Source organism: Solanum lycopersicum, chromosome 7, assembly GCF_036512215.1.
Source record: "Solanum lycopersicum chromosome 7, SLM_r2.1".
NCBI classification, from domain to species: Eukaryota; Viridiplantae; Streptophyta; class Magnoliopsida; order Solanales; family Solanaceae; genus Solanum; species Solanum lycopersicum.
The window spans coordinates 19,199,284-19,217,301 of record NC_090806.1 but is presented as its reverse complement, the minus strand read 5'-3'; the positions used below and the strand labels follow the sequence as shown (position 1 = coordinate 19,217,301).

The 18,018-nt window shown below is 34.3% G+C and overlaps 1 protein-coding gene across 1 annotated transcript; it reads right to left on the bottom strand.

Annotated features, from left to right (window-relative positions):
• Positions 1-3,051: 3,051 nt before the first annotated feature.
• Positions 3,052-3,474, bottom strand: LOC112941861 (uncharacterized). The gene has a single exon (XM_026032201.2). The coding sequence runs from the start codon at positions 3,472-3,474 to the stop codon at positions 3,052-3,054; it is 423 nt and encodes a 140-aa protein (XP_025887986.2).
• Between the last annotated feature and the right edge of the window lie 14,544 nt (positions 3,475-18,018).

Sequence of the window (18,018 nt, the reverse complement as noted above, 5' to 3'; positions counted from 1 at the left end):
CGATCAAGATCAAGACCACCGAATTCAAGAACAAGCTCGAAGCCCTTGATATCAAATAAAAGTCAAGATCAAGATAAAGTTCAAGTTCAAGTTAATCGTAGATTCAAGAACAAGCTTTAAAGCCCTTGAATTTATATTTGAAAAGGCGAATTCAGAGGAATTATAGAAATTGTAACACTCGCATTTGAAATAATAAAATCGATTGTTGCTATAATTTTCCGTTCTTGATAATTATTTTCTCAACGCGAATTTTATTGTGTACACATATATTATTCAAAAATAACACAAAAAGGGTACATAAATTTATAAGTTAAAATATTTTTTTAAAAACACATATAAAAATTTAGTTCACTTTTTCAAATTTCATTTATATCACATAAATTGAAAGAAAAAAACTAACATACGGTGGGCCTGCGCTAGGGCAGGAACGCAATATCTAGTACTATATAGAAGAGTAAAGTGAGGGACGACCAATGACAAAGTGATAAATAATCTCATTTTCCAGGGTAATATAATATTGTAATTATGATGTCTATGTGTTTATCTAACATTGTGGGACCCATTTTTTTAGAAGAGTACTTACTATTTTATTATGTTTCATTAACACCTTTTCTTTTTTTACTAAAATAAATATGATTTAAATTTCATCAAATGGCGGTAAAAACATCTTAATTAGCGAACATTAAATAAAAAAAAAGAATAAATAGATAGATAAACTAATGACAACTTTTCAAAATCTTGTTCATTCGCAAGAAAATATTTTTTTTGTGCGTCGGTAAAAAAAATGTGCTTTTTGGGAGAGTGATACTATTTCACCAATCTGTCACGACCCAAAAATTGATGTGATGACACTCGTCTTATCCCACCAAGACAAGTCAGCCTAAAACCCAATATCTAACGAAGTGCGAAAGTAAATGACAATCTAACAACAATTTCTATTATGAAACCAAATTATATTACTTCGATCCCCAAAACCAGGTTGTCACGTGCACAAGCCTCTAATGTAAATATTAGAATTGAAATAAAATATAAGTCTAAAATGAAGTTGTCTTTCAAGTAAAAACAAAGTCATAAACTGGAGTAGGAAAGTTCGCTGAGATAACAAGCAGCTACCTCACAACCCTCCCCAAGATGCCTCGGAAACAAAGAGAATGACAGATATCACGAAGATCCGAGCTTGTAACCTACAAAAATTTGTAGAAGCAAGGGTGAGTACCAAACCACGCGGTACCCAACAAGCAAACCTCTAAACACAAGTTAAGTGAACAAAGTACAGGTACTCCTTGCACCCTATCTAAACCTCCACGCTACAGCCTAACAATTTACAGCTTACCAAACACACAACTCAATAACCACACTCTATCAGTTTACACATTCTCAATAACAACTCAATATTCAAAAGTCACAATTTTTACAGAGAAACACTCACAAGATCATCAAAACACGTGTTCAAGTTCATCAATAATAAAATATGCAATGCCATAAGATGCAATGTCAAATATAGTGATGCATGTCTTTCTTAACGATACACACCCGCTGTCTCTCAGTCCAGGACCCATGAGGGACATATCTGTCCATGCATCTGTCGCGGCGCATGACACGACCCTCGATAATAGTAACCTTCGCGGTGCGCGATACGTCCCTTGAAATATAATATCCATTGCGGCGCGCGATACGACCCTCGAAATGGTACACCCTTTTACCACAATCATGTTTCAGATACAATGCAAATGACACGCTCAAATGAAAATGAAGAGATAACCATTTTGATAACAAAGCGCAATTTACTACAAGGAATACAACACCAACAAATAAGCAACAAGTCTCCAAGTCATTCTCAATACCACACAAGAGAATACACGAATTTCATACGCTTAACAAGGGTTTAGAAATCCACTTGCCTTGGTCAATCGAATAATCACTCTAGGACTTGAGTCTTCCCTTTCTGTTGAGCTTCCGAATCAATGGGATTTATTCAAGTATATATATTCACAATAAGGTTTCACAACTAACAACACCCAAATTTTTATAGGTTTAACCTTGAACTAAAAATTCACCAACATTTATAATCAAGTTTGTAACTCTTGATGTAAATTAACATTTCAACCATCATAGTTTTCCAAGTTTCAAGCCTAGGACTAAATCTCAATTCCTCCAATATCATAATTCAAATGACATGTATATGATATGATATATCTAATATTTAATTAGTCATCCCCATATATTAAAACTTAATTCATAATGTGATAATAATAAGAATTTAATTTAAATCTCCACGAATAGATCACAACGTTCGAACTCCAATGATTCATATGTCACTGGACATACTTATCCTAATTCTTTATCACTATATAGAAATTCTCACACAAATTTTAATTAATAAAATGTAGTGATGATAATTTTCTAGGGACCCACGAGCACTATTCACTGTGACTTAAATGTTTTTAACTCCATTACACAAGTATTGCTTTTTCTTATTATTTTTTTTCTTCCTTCAAAAATTACTAAAATACATCAATACCCAATCATTACTTTATTATTAATTAGCACCACACCAAGAAAACCCACCAAAAGTCCTATATATATATATATATATATATATATATATATATATATAAAATATTTTTTCCAAGTTCAAACATAACAGACAACACATGCACTTCAATTTCATTATCCCATTTTTTTAATGAGTAATAAATGTAAACAACCTCCCAATATCATTGTATGTGAATAGATTTGAAACTAATTTGAGATTTTCTTACCAATAGGTCAAATCTTCATTGTCGATGTTGCACGAAGTCTCGTTCTAGGGTAGTTTTCTTTTCCTCTATTTCTTCAAAATAATAATTATACTAAAATTACTAAATATCACCAATTTATTTTTAATATATAAGGGACAAATGGTATAGGATCTTTAATAAATTATCACATGAGCCCACTAACTATCTATTAATTCATTATCTATGATCAACCATCCATTAATTAATTCAAGTTAAAGGAAATAATTCATATTTTCAAAAATGACCTTCTGGATCATTACATTATCCACCACTAAAAATTATGTTCGTCCTCAAACATAAGATGAAAGAAAACACCTGGAGCTTCAAAAAGTTGTGGATATCTAGCACGCATGTCAGACTCTGTCTCCCAAGTTGCCTCCCCCGCAGATCGGTGCTTCCATTGCACTTTCACTGAAGCAATCTCCTTGGTACTAAGCTTGCGAACCTGCCTAGCAAAAATAGCTATAGGCTCCTCCTCAAATGTCAAGTCTGGACCCAACTCCACGGATTCAAGTGAAAGCACATGAGATTCATCCAAAATATACTTCCGAAGCATAGAGACATGAAAAATAGGATGAACTGCCGACAAACTAGGTGGCAAGGCCAACTTATAGGCCACCTCTCCCACTCGGCTCAAAATCTCAAAAGTTCCAATAAACCTAGGGCTAAGCTTTCCCTTCTTTCCAAACCTCATCACGCCCTTCATGGGTGATACTCGAAGCCAAACATGATCACCCTCCATAAACACTAAGGCTCTAACTCTCCGATCTGCATAACTCTTCTGTCGACTCTGAGCTGTCAATAATCTATACTGAATCATACGGATTTGCTCCAAAGAATCTCTAAGCAAGTCTGTATCCAAAGAGTCCATTTCCGTCGAATCAAACCAACCAATCGGTGACCTACACCGTCTTCCATACAATGCTTCAAATGGGGTCATCTGGATACTAGAGTGATAACTATTATTATAGGCAAACTCCTCTAAGGGTAAATGTCGATCCCTTCTAGCTCCAGAATTGATCACACACGCCCGGAGCATGTCCTCCAACACCTGAATCGTCCGCTCGGAAAAACCATCTGTGAGGGTGAAAAGTTTTACTCATATCTGAGTACCAAGACCGTGCTGTAATGCCTTCCAGAAGTGAGAAGTAAATAATGAACCTAAATATGATATAATAGAGATAGGAACCCCATGTAGTCGCACGATCTAACTTATATATAACTCGGCTAACTTTTCTGCTGTATACTTCACCCGAACCGGAATGAAATGGGCAGACTTGGTCATCCTATCAACAATGACCCAAATAGAGTCATAACCACCCACTGTGGTAGGCAAACCCACAACAAAGTCCATAGTAATCCGCTCCCACTTCCAAGTAGGAATAGGCATCCTCTGAGATACACCTCCGTGCCGCTGGTGCTCACACTTGACCTGCTGGCAAGTCAAACATCTCGAAACAAAGTCTAAAATATCTCTCTTCATCCCACACCACCAGTAATGCTGACTCAGATCATGAAACATCTTCGCCGCTCCCGGATGGATGGAATACCGAGAACAATGGGCCTCCTCAAGAATCAATCTAATCAAATCGCCTGTCTTGGGCATACAAACCCTGCCTCCGATTCTCAAGACACCATTAGAATCAAGGACAGCCTCCTTAGCTTCCCCTCTCAATACTTTTTCTCGAATGAGACATAACTTTTCATCATTAAACTAGTGTGCACGGATCTGCTCAACTAAAGAAGACCGAGCCTCAATAAAAGCAATCATCTCATCACTCTATTCTTAACTCTGCAATCAGATAAGACTGTTAGCTAACATCTGAACATCTCTAGCCAATGGTCTCTCCTCAATACTAAGAGATGCAAGACTCCCCATGCTAGGAGTCTTCCTACTCAAAGCATCAGCCACAACATTAGCCTTCCCAGGATGATACAGAATGGTCACATCATAGTCCTTCAGCAACTCAAGCCATCTCCGCTGCCTCAAGTTCAAATCCCTCTGACTAAAGATATACTGAAGACTCCGATGATCAGTGAAGATCTCACAATGCAATCCATACAAATAATGACGCCATAACTTAAGTACAAATACCACAGCCGCCAATTCCAAGTCATGAGTAGGGTAGTTCTTCTCATGGGACTTCAATTGCCTAGAAGCATAAGAAATCACTTTCCCCTTATGCATCAACACACCACCCAATCCAACTCCTGAAGCATCACAATACACTGTAAAGTCTACACCCTCCTCAGGTAGAGTCAACATAGGAGCTGAAGTCAACAAAGTCTTGTGTTTTTGAAAGCTCTGCTCACACTCATCAGACCACTAAAAACGCACATCCTGTTGAGTCAATCTAGTTAATGGGGCAACAATAGTAGAGAAACTCTGAACAAACCGTCGATTATAGCCTGCCAATCCCATAAAACTCCGAATCTCAGTAGGTGAAGTAGGTCGCGTTCAGACTCTAACTGCCTCAATTTTGACCAGATCTACTCTAATATCCTCCTTGGACACCACGTGTCCCAAGAATGTCACAGAAGTAAGCCAGAACTCATACTTTGAGAACTTCGCATACAACTTCTCTTCTCTCAACCTCTGAAGTACAATTCTTAGGTGTCGGACATGGTCCTCCTCAGTCTTAGAGTAAACAAGGATGTCATCGATGAAAACAATCACAAAAGATTCAAGGTATGGTCGAAACACCCCATTCATCAACTCCATGAATGCTTCAGGGGCATTAGTCAATCCGAAGGACATCACTAGACACTCATAATGCCCATACCGGGTCCGAAAAGTTGTCTTAGGGATATGTGAAGCCCTAATCTTCAACTGATGATACCCAGACCTCAAATCAATCTTAGAGAACAATGATGCTCCCTGTATTTGATCAAATAAGTCATCAATACGCGGAAGAGGATACTTATTCTTCACTGTTACTTTGTTCAACTGTCTGTAATCAATACACATCATCATAGTCCCATCCTTTTTCTTCACAAATAATACAGGGGCACCCCAAGGTGATACACTAGGGCGAATAAAACCCTTACTCAATAAATCCTGCAATTGATCCTTTAATTCTTTTAACTCTGCTGGGGCCATACGATATGTGGGTATAGAAATAGGCTTAGTGCCAGGCTCCAAATCAATAGCCAAATCGATATCCCTATTGGGAGGAACACCTGGGATATCAGAGAGAAATACATCGAGAAACTCCTGAACCACGGGAACAGAGTCCATTGGAGGTGGTTCAACACTAGTATCCCGAATAAAAGCTAAGTAAGACAAACACTCCCTCTCTACCATTCTCTGAGCACGAATAAAAGAGATAACCTTGATAGGATAAGAACCACTAACACTCTTCTACATAACCCTCGAAACACCAGGCATTGCTAAAGTCACAGTCTTAGCATTACAATCAAGGACAACGTGATAAGGAGAAAGCCAATCCATACCCAAGATAACATCAAAGTCTACCATCCCGAGAATGATTCAGTTTACCCAAGTGTCATACCCAACAAAAGAAACAAGACAGGATCGATACACTCGATCCACCACTAAGGGCTTACCCACGGGTGTAGAAACACGAATAGGTACAGTCATGCTATCACATATCATATCAAATTTAGCACCAAAATGCATAGACACATAAGAGAATGTAGAACCTGGATCAAACAACACAGACGCAGGTCAATGGCATACTGGGATAATACCTGTAATAACAGCATCAGAGGTCTCCGCCTCAGGTCTTCCAGGAAAAGCATAGCAGTGGCCTCCTCGTCCACCTCCAGCCGGGGTGGTACCTCTACCCCCACTCTGCTGAGCTGCAACACCACTACTAGAAACTCTATCACCCCTGCCTGACTGAACTCTGCCACGACCTCTACCCTGTGGTGCTGGTGGTCTAGTCTGGAATGAGGAATTAAGTCGAGGCCCACAATGACCTATTTGAGAAGTATACTGCCGCATTAGATGATCGGGATCTCCACAAGTAAAACAAAATCTCTGACCTGGGAGCTGCTGTAAGGACCCTGAAAACCCACTATAATTGCCTCGCCCTGTAGGTCGCTGCTGTGAACCATATGAGCCTTGACCCGGGCTATAAGAACCCCTAGATGTATGGCCACCCTCAAATGTCGGCATAGATGCATGAATAGGTCCTCACTGATGGAAAGAACCACTCAATCTCTGTGATCCCCCACCCCCAGATAAGGCACCATGAAACTGACCTGATATGCGAACCCTTTTAGGGTCCCCAAACTCCCCTCTCTCCATCAATTCCGCCTCTTTAGCGGCGCTCACAATGGACTGAAAAGAAGCCCCCTCCCTAGATGCCCGAAACACAACTCACCTAATAGAGAAAGTCAATCCCCTCACAATTCTGTGGATCCTCTCTGTCTCATTTGGAATAATGGCCAGCACATGCCTAGAAAATTGGCAAAAATGCGCCTCATACTCTGTAACCGATAAACCATCCTGTCTTAGACTCTCAAACCTCAAGCGACTCTCCTCTCCACGCTCCAAGGGATTTAACGATCTTGGAATGCACTAGCAAACTGCTCCCAAGTCACTAGAGGAGATCCAACTAGCAAAACCCCCCGAATAAGTCCTCCACCAGTCTCTTACTGGTCCACGAAGCTGGAGTGTAGCATATCGAACCCCATGTGACTCAGCTAATCCAACCACCTCTAGTAATTCTTGACAGGTAGTTAGAAACTCATGAGCATCCTTGCTCTTCCCACCCTGAAACAGAGGTGGGTCCATCTTTCTAAATCTCTCATACCTACGTTGCTCATCCTCTGTCAGAACAACCACCGATGCAACTCGACCCCCAACTGCTGGTGCAACATCATTCTGAACTGCGGGATCTACTGGTAGTTTCCCCACCGCATCCTGAACAACTGGAGCTTGTTGCTGCTCTTGGGTCTGATCCCCCTCTCTAGTACGAGAGTCATGTGGTGTGGCGGTCGCACCACCACTATGAGAAAATCCCTCTAGCACACTTAACACCCTCAATAGTGTATCCTGAAGCAAAGGTGTGACTACAGGCTCTGGAGGAACCTGGTCCTCTCTGCCATCAATCTAAGGTTCTGTAGAGACCTCTCTAGCATGACCTCTCACTGGTGCTTCTCCACGTCCACGACCTCTGGCTACTGTCGTACTACTAGCACGACCTCTAGCTCGAGATCTACCCCTACCCCTAGTTGGGGCCTCAACAACTGCCTCGGGAAGTGCCTCCCCTCTACGACAAGTAACATTAGTTCTAGTCCTCGTCATCTGTCAAAAGAGTATACAACAACTCAGTACTAAAGAAGGTGACAACGCACGATGAGAAAGAATGAACAAAATGGAGTTTCCTAGTAATATTTATTGTCTCTTAGAGATGAGTACAGACGTCTCCGTACTGATCCTTGAGACTCTATGTAGACTCGGCTTGTATACACGTGAGACCTATGAACCTAGGGCTCTTATACCATTTCTCACGACCCAAAAATGGGTGTGATGACACTCGTCTTATCCCACCAAGACAACTCATCCTAAAACCCAATATCTAACGAAGTGCGAAAGTAAATGACAATCAAACAACAATTTCTATTATGAAACCAAGTTATATTACTTCGATCCCCAAAACCAGGTTGTCACATGCACAAGCCTCTAATGTAAATATTAGAATTGAAATAAAATATAAGTCTAAAATGAAGTTGTCTTTCAAGTAAAAACAAAGTCATAAACTGGAGTAGGAAAGTTCGCTGAGATAACAAGCAGCTACCTCACAACCCTCCCCAAGATGCCTCGGAAACAAAGAGAATGACAGATATCACGAAGATCCGAGCTTGTAACCTACAAAAATTTGTAGAAGCAAGGGTGAGTACCAAACCACGCGGTACCCAACAAGCAAACCTCTAAATACAAGTTAAGTGAACAAAATACAGGTACTCCTTGCACCCTGCCTAAACCTCCACGCTACAGCCTAACAATTTACAGTTTTCTAAACACACAACTCAATAATCACACTCTATCAGTTTACACATTCTCAATAACAACTCAATATTCAACTGTCACAATTTTTACAGAGAAACACTCACAAGATCATCAAAACACGTGTTCAAGTTCATCAATAATAAAATATGAAATGCCATGAGATGCAATGTCAAATATAGTGATGCATGTCTTTCTTAACGAAACACACCCGCTGTCTCTCAGTCTGGGACCCATGGGGGACATATCTGTCCATGCATTTGTCGGCGCACGACACGACCTTCGATAATAGTAACCTTCGCAGCGCGCGATACGTCCCTCGAAATATAATATCCATCGCGGCGCGCGATACGACCCTCGAAATGGTACATCCTCTTACCACAATCATGTCTCGGATACAATGCAAATGACATGCTCAAATGAAAATGAAGAGATAACCATTTTGATAACAAAGCGCAATTTACTACAAGGAATACAACACCAACAAATAAGCAACAAGTCTCCAAGTCATTCTCAATACCACACAAGAGAATACACGCATTTCATACGCTTAACAAGGGTTTAGAAATCCACTTGCCTTTGTCAATCGAATAATGACTCTAGGACTTGAGTCTTCCCTTTCTGTTGAGCTTCTGAATCAATGGGATCTATTCAAGTATATATATTCACAATAAGGTTTCACAACTAGCAACACCCAAATTTTAATAAGTTTAACCTTGAACTAAAAATTGACCCACATTTATAATCAAGTTTGTTACTCTTGATGTAAATTAACATTTCAACCATCATAGTTTTCCAAGTTTCAAGCCTAGGACTAAATTTCAATTCCTCCAATATCATAATTCAAATGAAATTTATATGATATGATAGATCTAATATTTAATTAGTCATCCCAATATATCAAAACTTAATTCATAATGTGATAATAACAATAATTTAATTTAAATCTCCACGAATAGATCACAACGTTCGAACTCCAATGATTCATATGTCACTAGACATACTTATCCTAATTCTTAATCACTATATAGCAATTCTCTCACCAATTTTGATTAATAAAATGTAGTGATGATAATTTTCCAGGGACCCACGAGCACTATTCACTGTGACTTAAATGTTTTTAGCCCCATTACACAAGTATTGCTTTTCATATTGTTTTTTTTCCTTCCTTCAAAGTTCCAACAATACACAAAAATTACTAAAATACATATTGGTTAGCACCACACCAAGAAAACTCACCAAAAGTCATATATATAGATATATATATATATATATATATATATATATATATATATATATATATAATATTTTTTCCAAGTTCAAACATAACAGACAACACATGCACTTCCATTTCATTATCCCATTTTTTTTAATGAGTAATAAATGTAAACAACCTTCCAATATCATTGTATGTGGATAGATTTGAAACTAATTTTAGATTTGCTTACCAGGAGGTCAAATCTTCATTGTCGATGTTGCATGAAGTCTCGTTCTAGGGTAGTTTTCTTTTCCTCTATTTCTTTAAATAATAATTATAGTAAAAATTACTAAATATCACCAATTTATTTTTAATATATAAGGGACAAATGGTATAGGATTTTTAATAAATTATCACATTAGCCCACTAACTATCTATTAATTCATTATCTATGATCACCCATCCATTAATTAATTCAAGTTAAGGAAATAATTCATATTTCCAAAAATGACCTATCGGGTCATTACACAATCGAGTCACAATGAAATCAAAGTAAACTAAGAGTCTTACTAAATTCATAATAATAGTTCTTTGGTTAGAGTTTTAAATATTGTGGATCAAATATTGAAGAGAAATAATAATATTTTTTCTATTCAATTTTATGTACATTGATAATAAGAACATTTTGATGGTAAAATGTTTTATATTTTAAAATTAACCTAATTAAAATTTATTTAATTATAGTAGATTATTTACTTTATTAACTTAATATTGCTATTCATTTGTCTCAAATAAGAACTTAAGAATGAAAACCATGAAATCAATACATGGGTTAGAGAAGTAAATAAATTTAAGTTGGTTAATATTTAGAAAGAGATGGCAAAAATAGAAAATTCCTAATAGTAATTTTAATAATTATGCAATATTCATATGAAAAATAAACTTTTTTTGTAATGATAAAATTATCCCTAATATATTAAAGAACAGAATAATTTTTTGTATATAAAATATAGTCAATAAAGGCGAAATTAGATTTTCTTTAACTACAAAATACATTTAACTATAGAGAAAATTGATTTTGTCACTAGTTGAAGTAAAATAATAGCGACAATATAATTTTGTAGGTAGTAATAACCTTTTTAGTGACAAACATACTATTCAGTACAAAAAAGTGGACATACCTTTTACGATAAATAAATTTGTCACAACTGTTTAAGGATTTCGGTATGACTTTTCTTTCTATAGTTAATATAATATATTCAGCAAAATCGTCTTTGTATACTTTTAGTGACGAATTATTTTTCGTCTCACAATATAATATATCATTTTTTTAGTTTTTATTATTATTATACCTTCTATTTCTATTATTTTTAAAAATAAAAAATAAAAAATTCACACACACACACAAACGCACGCACGCACGCACAACGCACGCACGTACGCGCACACACACACAAAAAGAATCCTATTTATTTTTTTTATTTTTGTGGTTTTTTGATGTTTTTTAATTTTCTTCAATTATTTTATTTTATAAAATCATATCTGTAATTCATACCATTCAATTACATAAATTCAAATCTTAATTAATTTAACAATATAGATAATCCCAGACCTTTTAATAATATATATAGCTTCTAATATTTTAATAATTTATGTAACTCTTAACCTTTCATATTCATACCCTTCAAATTATTTAATATAAAATTTATAACTCCTAAATATTACATCTATAAAAATCTACTTTGAGACATGTAAGTCACGATCCAAAATGAGTCGTGAGTGACACCCACACTTAACCTCGTAGGTAGGTGTACAGAGGAATCCAAATCCCAACATATACCAATAGTTCAACTACGAATAACAAAATAACGTGGACACTCCAAAACTTATTAACTATCGTTTTCTCAAAACCTGAAAGTCATCATAACAAGGACATTTAATCTCCGATTTCTAAGTCTAAGAGTATCAAAAATATCAAAATAAATGAACTAAAGTAATTTGTGTCCGAAAACTAAGGATATCAGGTAATGACAGAGAGAATCCAAGCCAATCTTGAATGAATAGCTCACCCTTGAGTCTGATATGCTGAGACTTGCTAGAGCTGAGGGAAATTCGAAATCATTGGTATACTCGTTGCACTCTATAAAAGGAAAACAAAGAAAAACACAAGCAGGGCTCAGTACGGGGCAACATGTACTGAGTAGGTATAATCGGGCAAACCAAAATAGAAACTAATATACAATGAATAATAGTGTGAACTCAACTATAGAACTTAACAGGTGATAAACAACAAATAACATGAACAAGTGTCAACAACACTAAAGTAAGTATATAATAAGTCAATAATACCAAGATCATCCATGAGGACTCAAGCCTCTAACCAAACCATTTGGGGAATTGAGTTCTTTAAGATTGAGTACATTCTGTTATTTTGATATGTTATTCCTTTAATATTATTGTGTCAGAAAGTGACACTCCAATCCCATTATATCGTGTCGGAAAGTGACATTCCGATCCAAGAATACTGTGTCGGAACGTGACACTCCAATCCAAGAATGACGTGTCAGAACGTGACACTCCGATTCAATTATACTATTAATTTATCATTTATTATCATCACTTTCAATTCATTGATAATATTTTATCAAGCCTTCTTTATTCAAGACATCACTTCGATAAGGAGGTTTTCAGTTTCACGCTCTCAGGATTTTAGACCAACCACAAACCACACAATCAAGTACATAGAGAATTTTACAGTATCACTCAATGCATATCAATCACTATTAAGAGTTTACTATCAAATAGCATAAACCACAACCTACCTCCACCGAAGAACAGAAGTCAACCAAGCTATTTTTCCAATACTTTTCTTTTTCTCAGTGCCTCCGAACCTTCCAATCTATGCAATATGCGTAATTTTTGAGTTATTGAATCTCTAAACACTCAAAACTACAATCAATTTCCTAAAGTTCAAGCCTAAGAATTTTCTAAATTCTTCCAATTAGCATAATATTTAATGAAATTTAAATAATACGAAATACCCAATATTTAATTACTTATCTCAATGCATTAAAAATATATTTTAAAATAAGATAACAAGTTTTTTATGTTTAAAAGTTCAAGAGACAATGAACACCTTAACCCACACTTTAATACTCCAGTTCTTTAATTCATTAACGTTCTGGCCTAACTTTTCTAGCAGCATTCATCTAACATCAAATGCAATGCAAATGTACATTTCCACTTTATAATATATTATAATAATAATAATAACAAATGATTAAAGTTGAGGCCACTGGTTAGACAAAGTAACATTAATTCAAACTCAATCCAATTACTCGCCCATAACCATATTTGATAAACAATCGTAGTATAACCTTAGTTCCTTCTTATTAATGTTTGATCTCCACCTTTCAATTGACATCCTTATATAATCATACTGTTTTACAATATAATAATCATATGACAATACAATAAAATAAGGACCACCAAATTATAAGTAACTTGATTCGGAGAACTAATTAGATAAGCCAAAGAAGGAGAATTTGTCAATTTGAGTTTATACATCCATTAACTTCTAACCATAACATCATACGGATAATAATAAACATTGGTAGATAATAGATTTCAATTAAAATTTGTTTACCTGCGATAGATCTTGTCGTTCTCTCCTCTAAGGGTTTGTGCAACAATCACTTTGTGTTATCACCAAAAATTAATGAACTCCTTAACTTCTTTTCCTCTAGAGATGAATTATATCCTAATTATTTTATAAGACTAATTATATGAATAATGAAAGTGACCCATCACTAATTGTAATATTAATTTCTTTAACCACCAACTAAATTAATTATTTAAACTACCTCCTTAATTTCATAATTGTAATTACGAATAGTCCTAAACAATCATTTAAAATCTTGAAAGAGTCTTCTATGAAATAAAAAGTTCTAGTACTCAAAATGACCAAATGGATCGTTACAATGTATGATGGTCATTTTATTTTTTATTTTTCTTATTCTTCATTTTTTTGTTATTCTTTGATTGGTTAATTTTTACCTTCTTTGATCTAATTTTGCAGGAGAGGGATGTATAATTAAAAATGTTAGATATTTTGGATAGTCTGATTTTGAGAGGTAAAATAATTTGACATATGTAATTATTACTATCACTTTTTCTCTATTTTAATTATACATTTACTGCTATTATTTTTGGATTCTAAATGACACAAATCATGATTCTTTTTATAGAAAAAAAATAATTTGTTTATTTTCTCTTTTGCTTCTCTTTATAGTTTTTTTGAAATTCTTTTTCTTATTCTTGTAGTTTCTAAAGACAGTGATTGTTTTTATTCTCTTTGTCTCTTTGTAAATATTGGATAATTGAATTATGTTATATTGAGAACGTGATCCTTCTTTCCTCTATAAATAATAACTAAATATTTTTATTATTTTTGCTTGATAAGTTAACTATAATTTTATGTCTTTTTGTTGTTATTATCGTAAGGATTGTTTATAATTCTCCAGTAAAACCTCTAATACAACAGAGCTAATTGGTTTCTAATCAACTTAATTAGTTAATTAAAAAACCCCCAATGTATCTTATTTCTATTAATTCAATATTCAATTTTGTCTATCAATATCTTCCTTCTCACAAGCTATAAAATTGTTATACAAATATATAATAAATATAACTAATCAAAGAAAAAGTAGTATCTCAAATCTCAATATAAAGTATAATAAAATACTAAATATTAAATACAAACATGTTATATAGCTAAAACACAAATAAATCGATTCCTCTTACAATGTTGTATTTCACAGTCACATAACAAGATATGATCAAAAATACATAATTTTAACGCTACATTCTTAATTATATTATTTGTATAGAAAAATTATTTATAAGCCAAAAAGTTTCTTCACAATTTTGAGAATGTAATCAACAAAAATTAACTATTTTTTTAAATTTTATTTTATGACATCCACATCATTACCTTTCTTGACAATTTTAAATTTTTTCCTCCTTTTGATTAACGTACTGATTCTCTATCGTTTTTAAATTCGTTCTTAAATAATTATTTCCTTAAACGGTTTCTTTTCTAAAGTATATATTGTTCAAAATAATAGTAATTATTAAAAAGAAATGTTTATTAATAGAAGCATATTTAAAGACTTTTAATTAATTTAAAATTTCTTAAATGAGGTAACGAAAAATACATCATTTAATAAAATTAAATCATAAAAATAGGTTTATTAGAAAAATATGTAATTTCTTTTAATTTTTCTCTTATTTTTATATATTTTCATTTTTTTAATCATGAACTTACACCTCTTCATTTTTCATAACCTCTATATATACTTAATTAGTAACTTATTTTAACTTCCAATTTTATACCTTCATGACTCTCAATTACATAAATGTTTAAATTTATGACATCTTAAAAGTACATCTTAAAAGTACATCAAACAATTATTTCTAACAAAACACATTTATGTTTAGCTTAATTGTCCTCTACTCTAATTTTGTAATGCAAAACCTATAGAGAAAGACTACTTTGTATAATTATTTTTAATTCTAATAAGGATGATACAAAATAAGATATATAAAAGATAATAATTAATTTATTTATTGTGTGACATTATAAGAGCAAGATCACTAATAAAAAGTTAGCATACAAAATAATTATTTAAAGCATTAAAATGTAGTTGTAGATAATCAAAATTATTATAAAGTTATTTTTAAATTTTTAATAAAATATGAATCGTGAAAAATATTAGAAAAATTAATTAAGAGAATTTTTAACATTTTGCATAAATTAGTGAAAATTTAAAGACAAACTAACTTAATTATGTTAAGATATGATTCTAATTGTTAATATTTATTAAAAATATAAATTAGTAGAAAATTTAAAGACAAGCTAACTTGAACCATTATCATCCTCCATTATAATTTTTCTAAAAATTACTTAACTTTTTATCTTATACTTAAATTATATGAAAATATTATTTATCGTTAATAATTATAAATATTCCTATTATTTGCGAACAATTCTTTTTATAATTACCTTATTTAGAAAAAATCCTAGAGTTAAATTATAAGTTTTTATTAGGTATTGTAAGAACTTTTTTTTTTATCATTATAACATAAAATGTTTTATCATTCTTTTATAATTTCTCATTTATTACTCATTTTATTTTGTATTCTCACAATATAATATATTATTTTTTTGTTAATCCTTCATCACCAAAAATTATTTTGCAGAACTAAAATCATGTATTTTATTTCCTTTTAAAGAATCAACATATAGAGAAGAAGCTTTAAATTTTAATATGCAAAATATTGAAGTATTTTTTTAAGTCTTCAAATTATAGATAACTTATCTATTGCAAATACTTTTTCACATTTCTATGACCGTTTTTATATGTGTTACTATTTTAATTCTCTTGACACTTTTTAAAAATTTAAAAGACTAAAAATCCCACTTTAATTTTTTTTTCAAAATATGTAACGACCTGTTTAGTCGTTTTGAGCAGCAGATTTTATTTCTGGAAAAACGGGCTAAGTCGACGGATCCCACGACGAACCGTCATGGGTACGACGGACCTTCGTGGGGGTCTCGTTCCAAAACACTTAGAATTATGAAATTTGGGTACTGAAATCGACTCTCTGAACTTCGTGACGACATGGCAGGACGGACGACGGACCGTCACAGACCCTGTGATGAAGTTGAGTCTCTGAACTCTGTGACGACTCAGCAGGACGGACCGTCGTAGGCACGACGGCCCGTCACAGACTGCGTAATCCCAGACTGGGTCGGATTTCTGTTAAATGTTTTAAGGGGCGTTTTGGACTATTCCTGCTTATAATTATAAAGTTAGTGGTTGAATATTAATAACCCAATTTCTTGAGGGTTAAAGGAGATAACCTTAAATTAATTAATGATGATGCCTTGGTATAAAAGAAGGCTTGATGAACGAAAGTATTGAGATTAGGGAATCGGGTGCCACGTTCCGGTACCAGGATAGTATATGAGGATCGGAGTGTCACGTTCCGACACCAGGATAGTATATGGATCGGGTGCCACGTTCCGGTACCAGGATAGTATATGAGGATCGAAGTGTCATGTTCCGACACCAGGATAGTATATGGATCGGGTGCCACGTTCCGGTACCTGGATAGTATATGAGGATCGGAGTGTCACGTTCCGACACAAGGATAGAATATGGATCGGGTGTCACGTTCCGGCACCAGGATTAGTAAAGAGAATGAATCTTGAAATATGTTAATATACTCAATTTAATGAACCTAATTCCCAAATGAGTATGATGGGGAGGCGTGAGTCCTCATTGATGTGCTTGGTGTTGTGATCAAGGGTTATGGTAATTGTAAATGCCGCATGTTGAGTATTGTAGTTGATTTTATGATATTATCTGATATATACTATTTTCTATTTTGAGTTGGCCGATGATATCTACTCAGTACCTGTGTTTTGTACTGATCCCTACTTGTATGTTTTCTTTTTGTTCATTGTGGAGTACATCAAACGTACCGTCGTCTTCTATCCAATCGCAACTCTAGCCAGCCTTCATCAAACCAGATTTCAGGGTGAGCTAAAGCTTCTAGCTTGGACTAGATCTTCTTCTTCATGTCTTGATTCCTTGAAGTTCTGACATAGACTAGTGATTATTTATGTTTAGTTTCGTAGATACTCATAGCTTTAGTAATTTGAGGATAGATGTTCTTGTGATGACGACTTCCAAATTTTGGGGATAATGATAAGTTTTGAGTTTTAGAAGTTATTATTGAGTTTTAAGTCTTCCGCATTTTATTCTGTTTCCTATGTTTGAAAATGTTGGGGTTTAGATTGGTTGGTTCGCTCACATAGTACGATAAGTGTGGGTGCCACTCGCGGCTCGATTTGGGTCGTGACATACTTGGTATCAGAGCATTAGGTTCGTTGGTGTCATCACACAAGAACGAGTCTAGTAGACTCTTAAGGAACGGTAGGGGGACACCTTTACTTTTCTTTGAGAGGCTATAAGACCTTAGGAAAATTCCATTCT

What these genes read in the sequence shown, in the direction of transcription:
- LOC112941861 (XM_026032201.2), bottom strand. Translation starts at nt 3,474, where the DNA reads ATGAGGTTTGGAAAGAAGGGAAAGCTTAGCCCTAGGTTTATTGGAACT.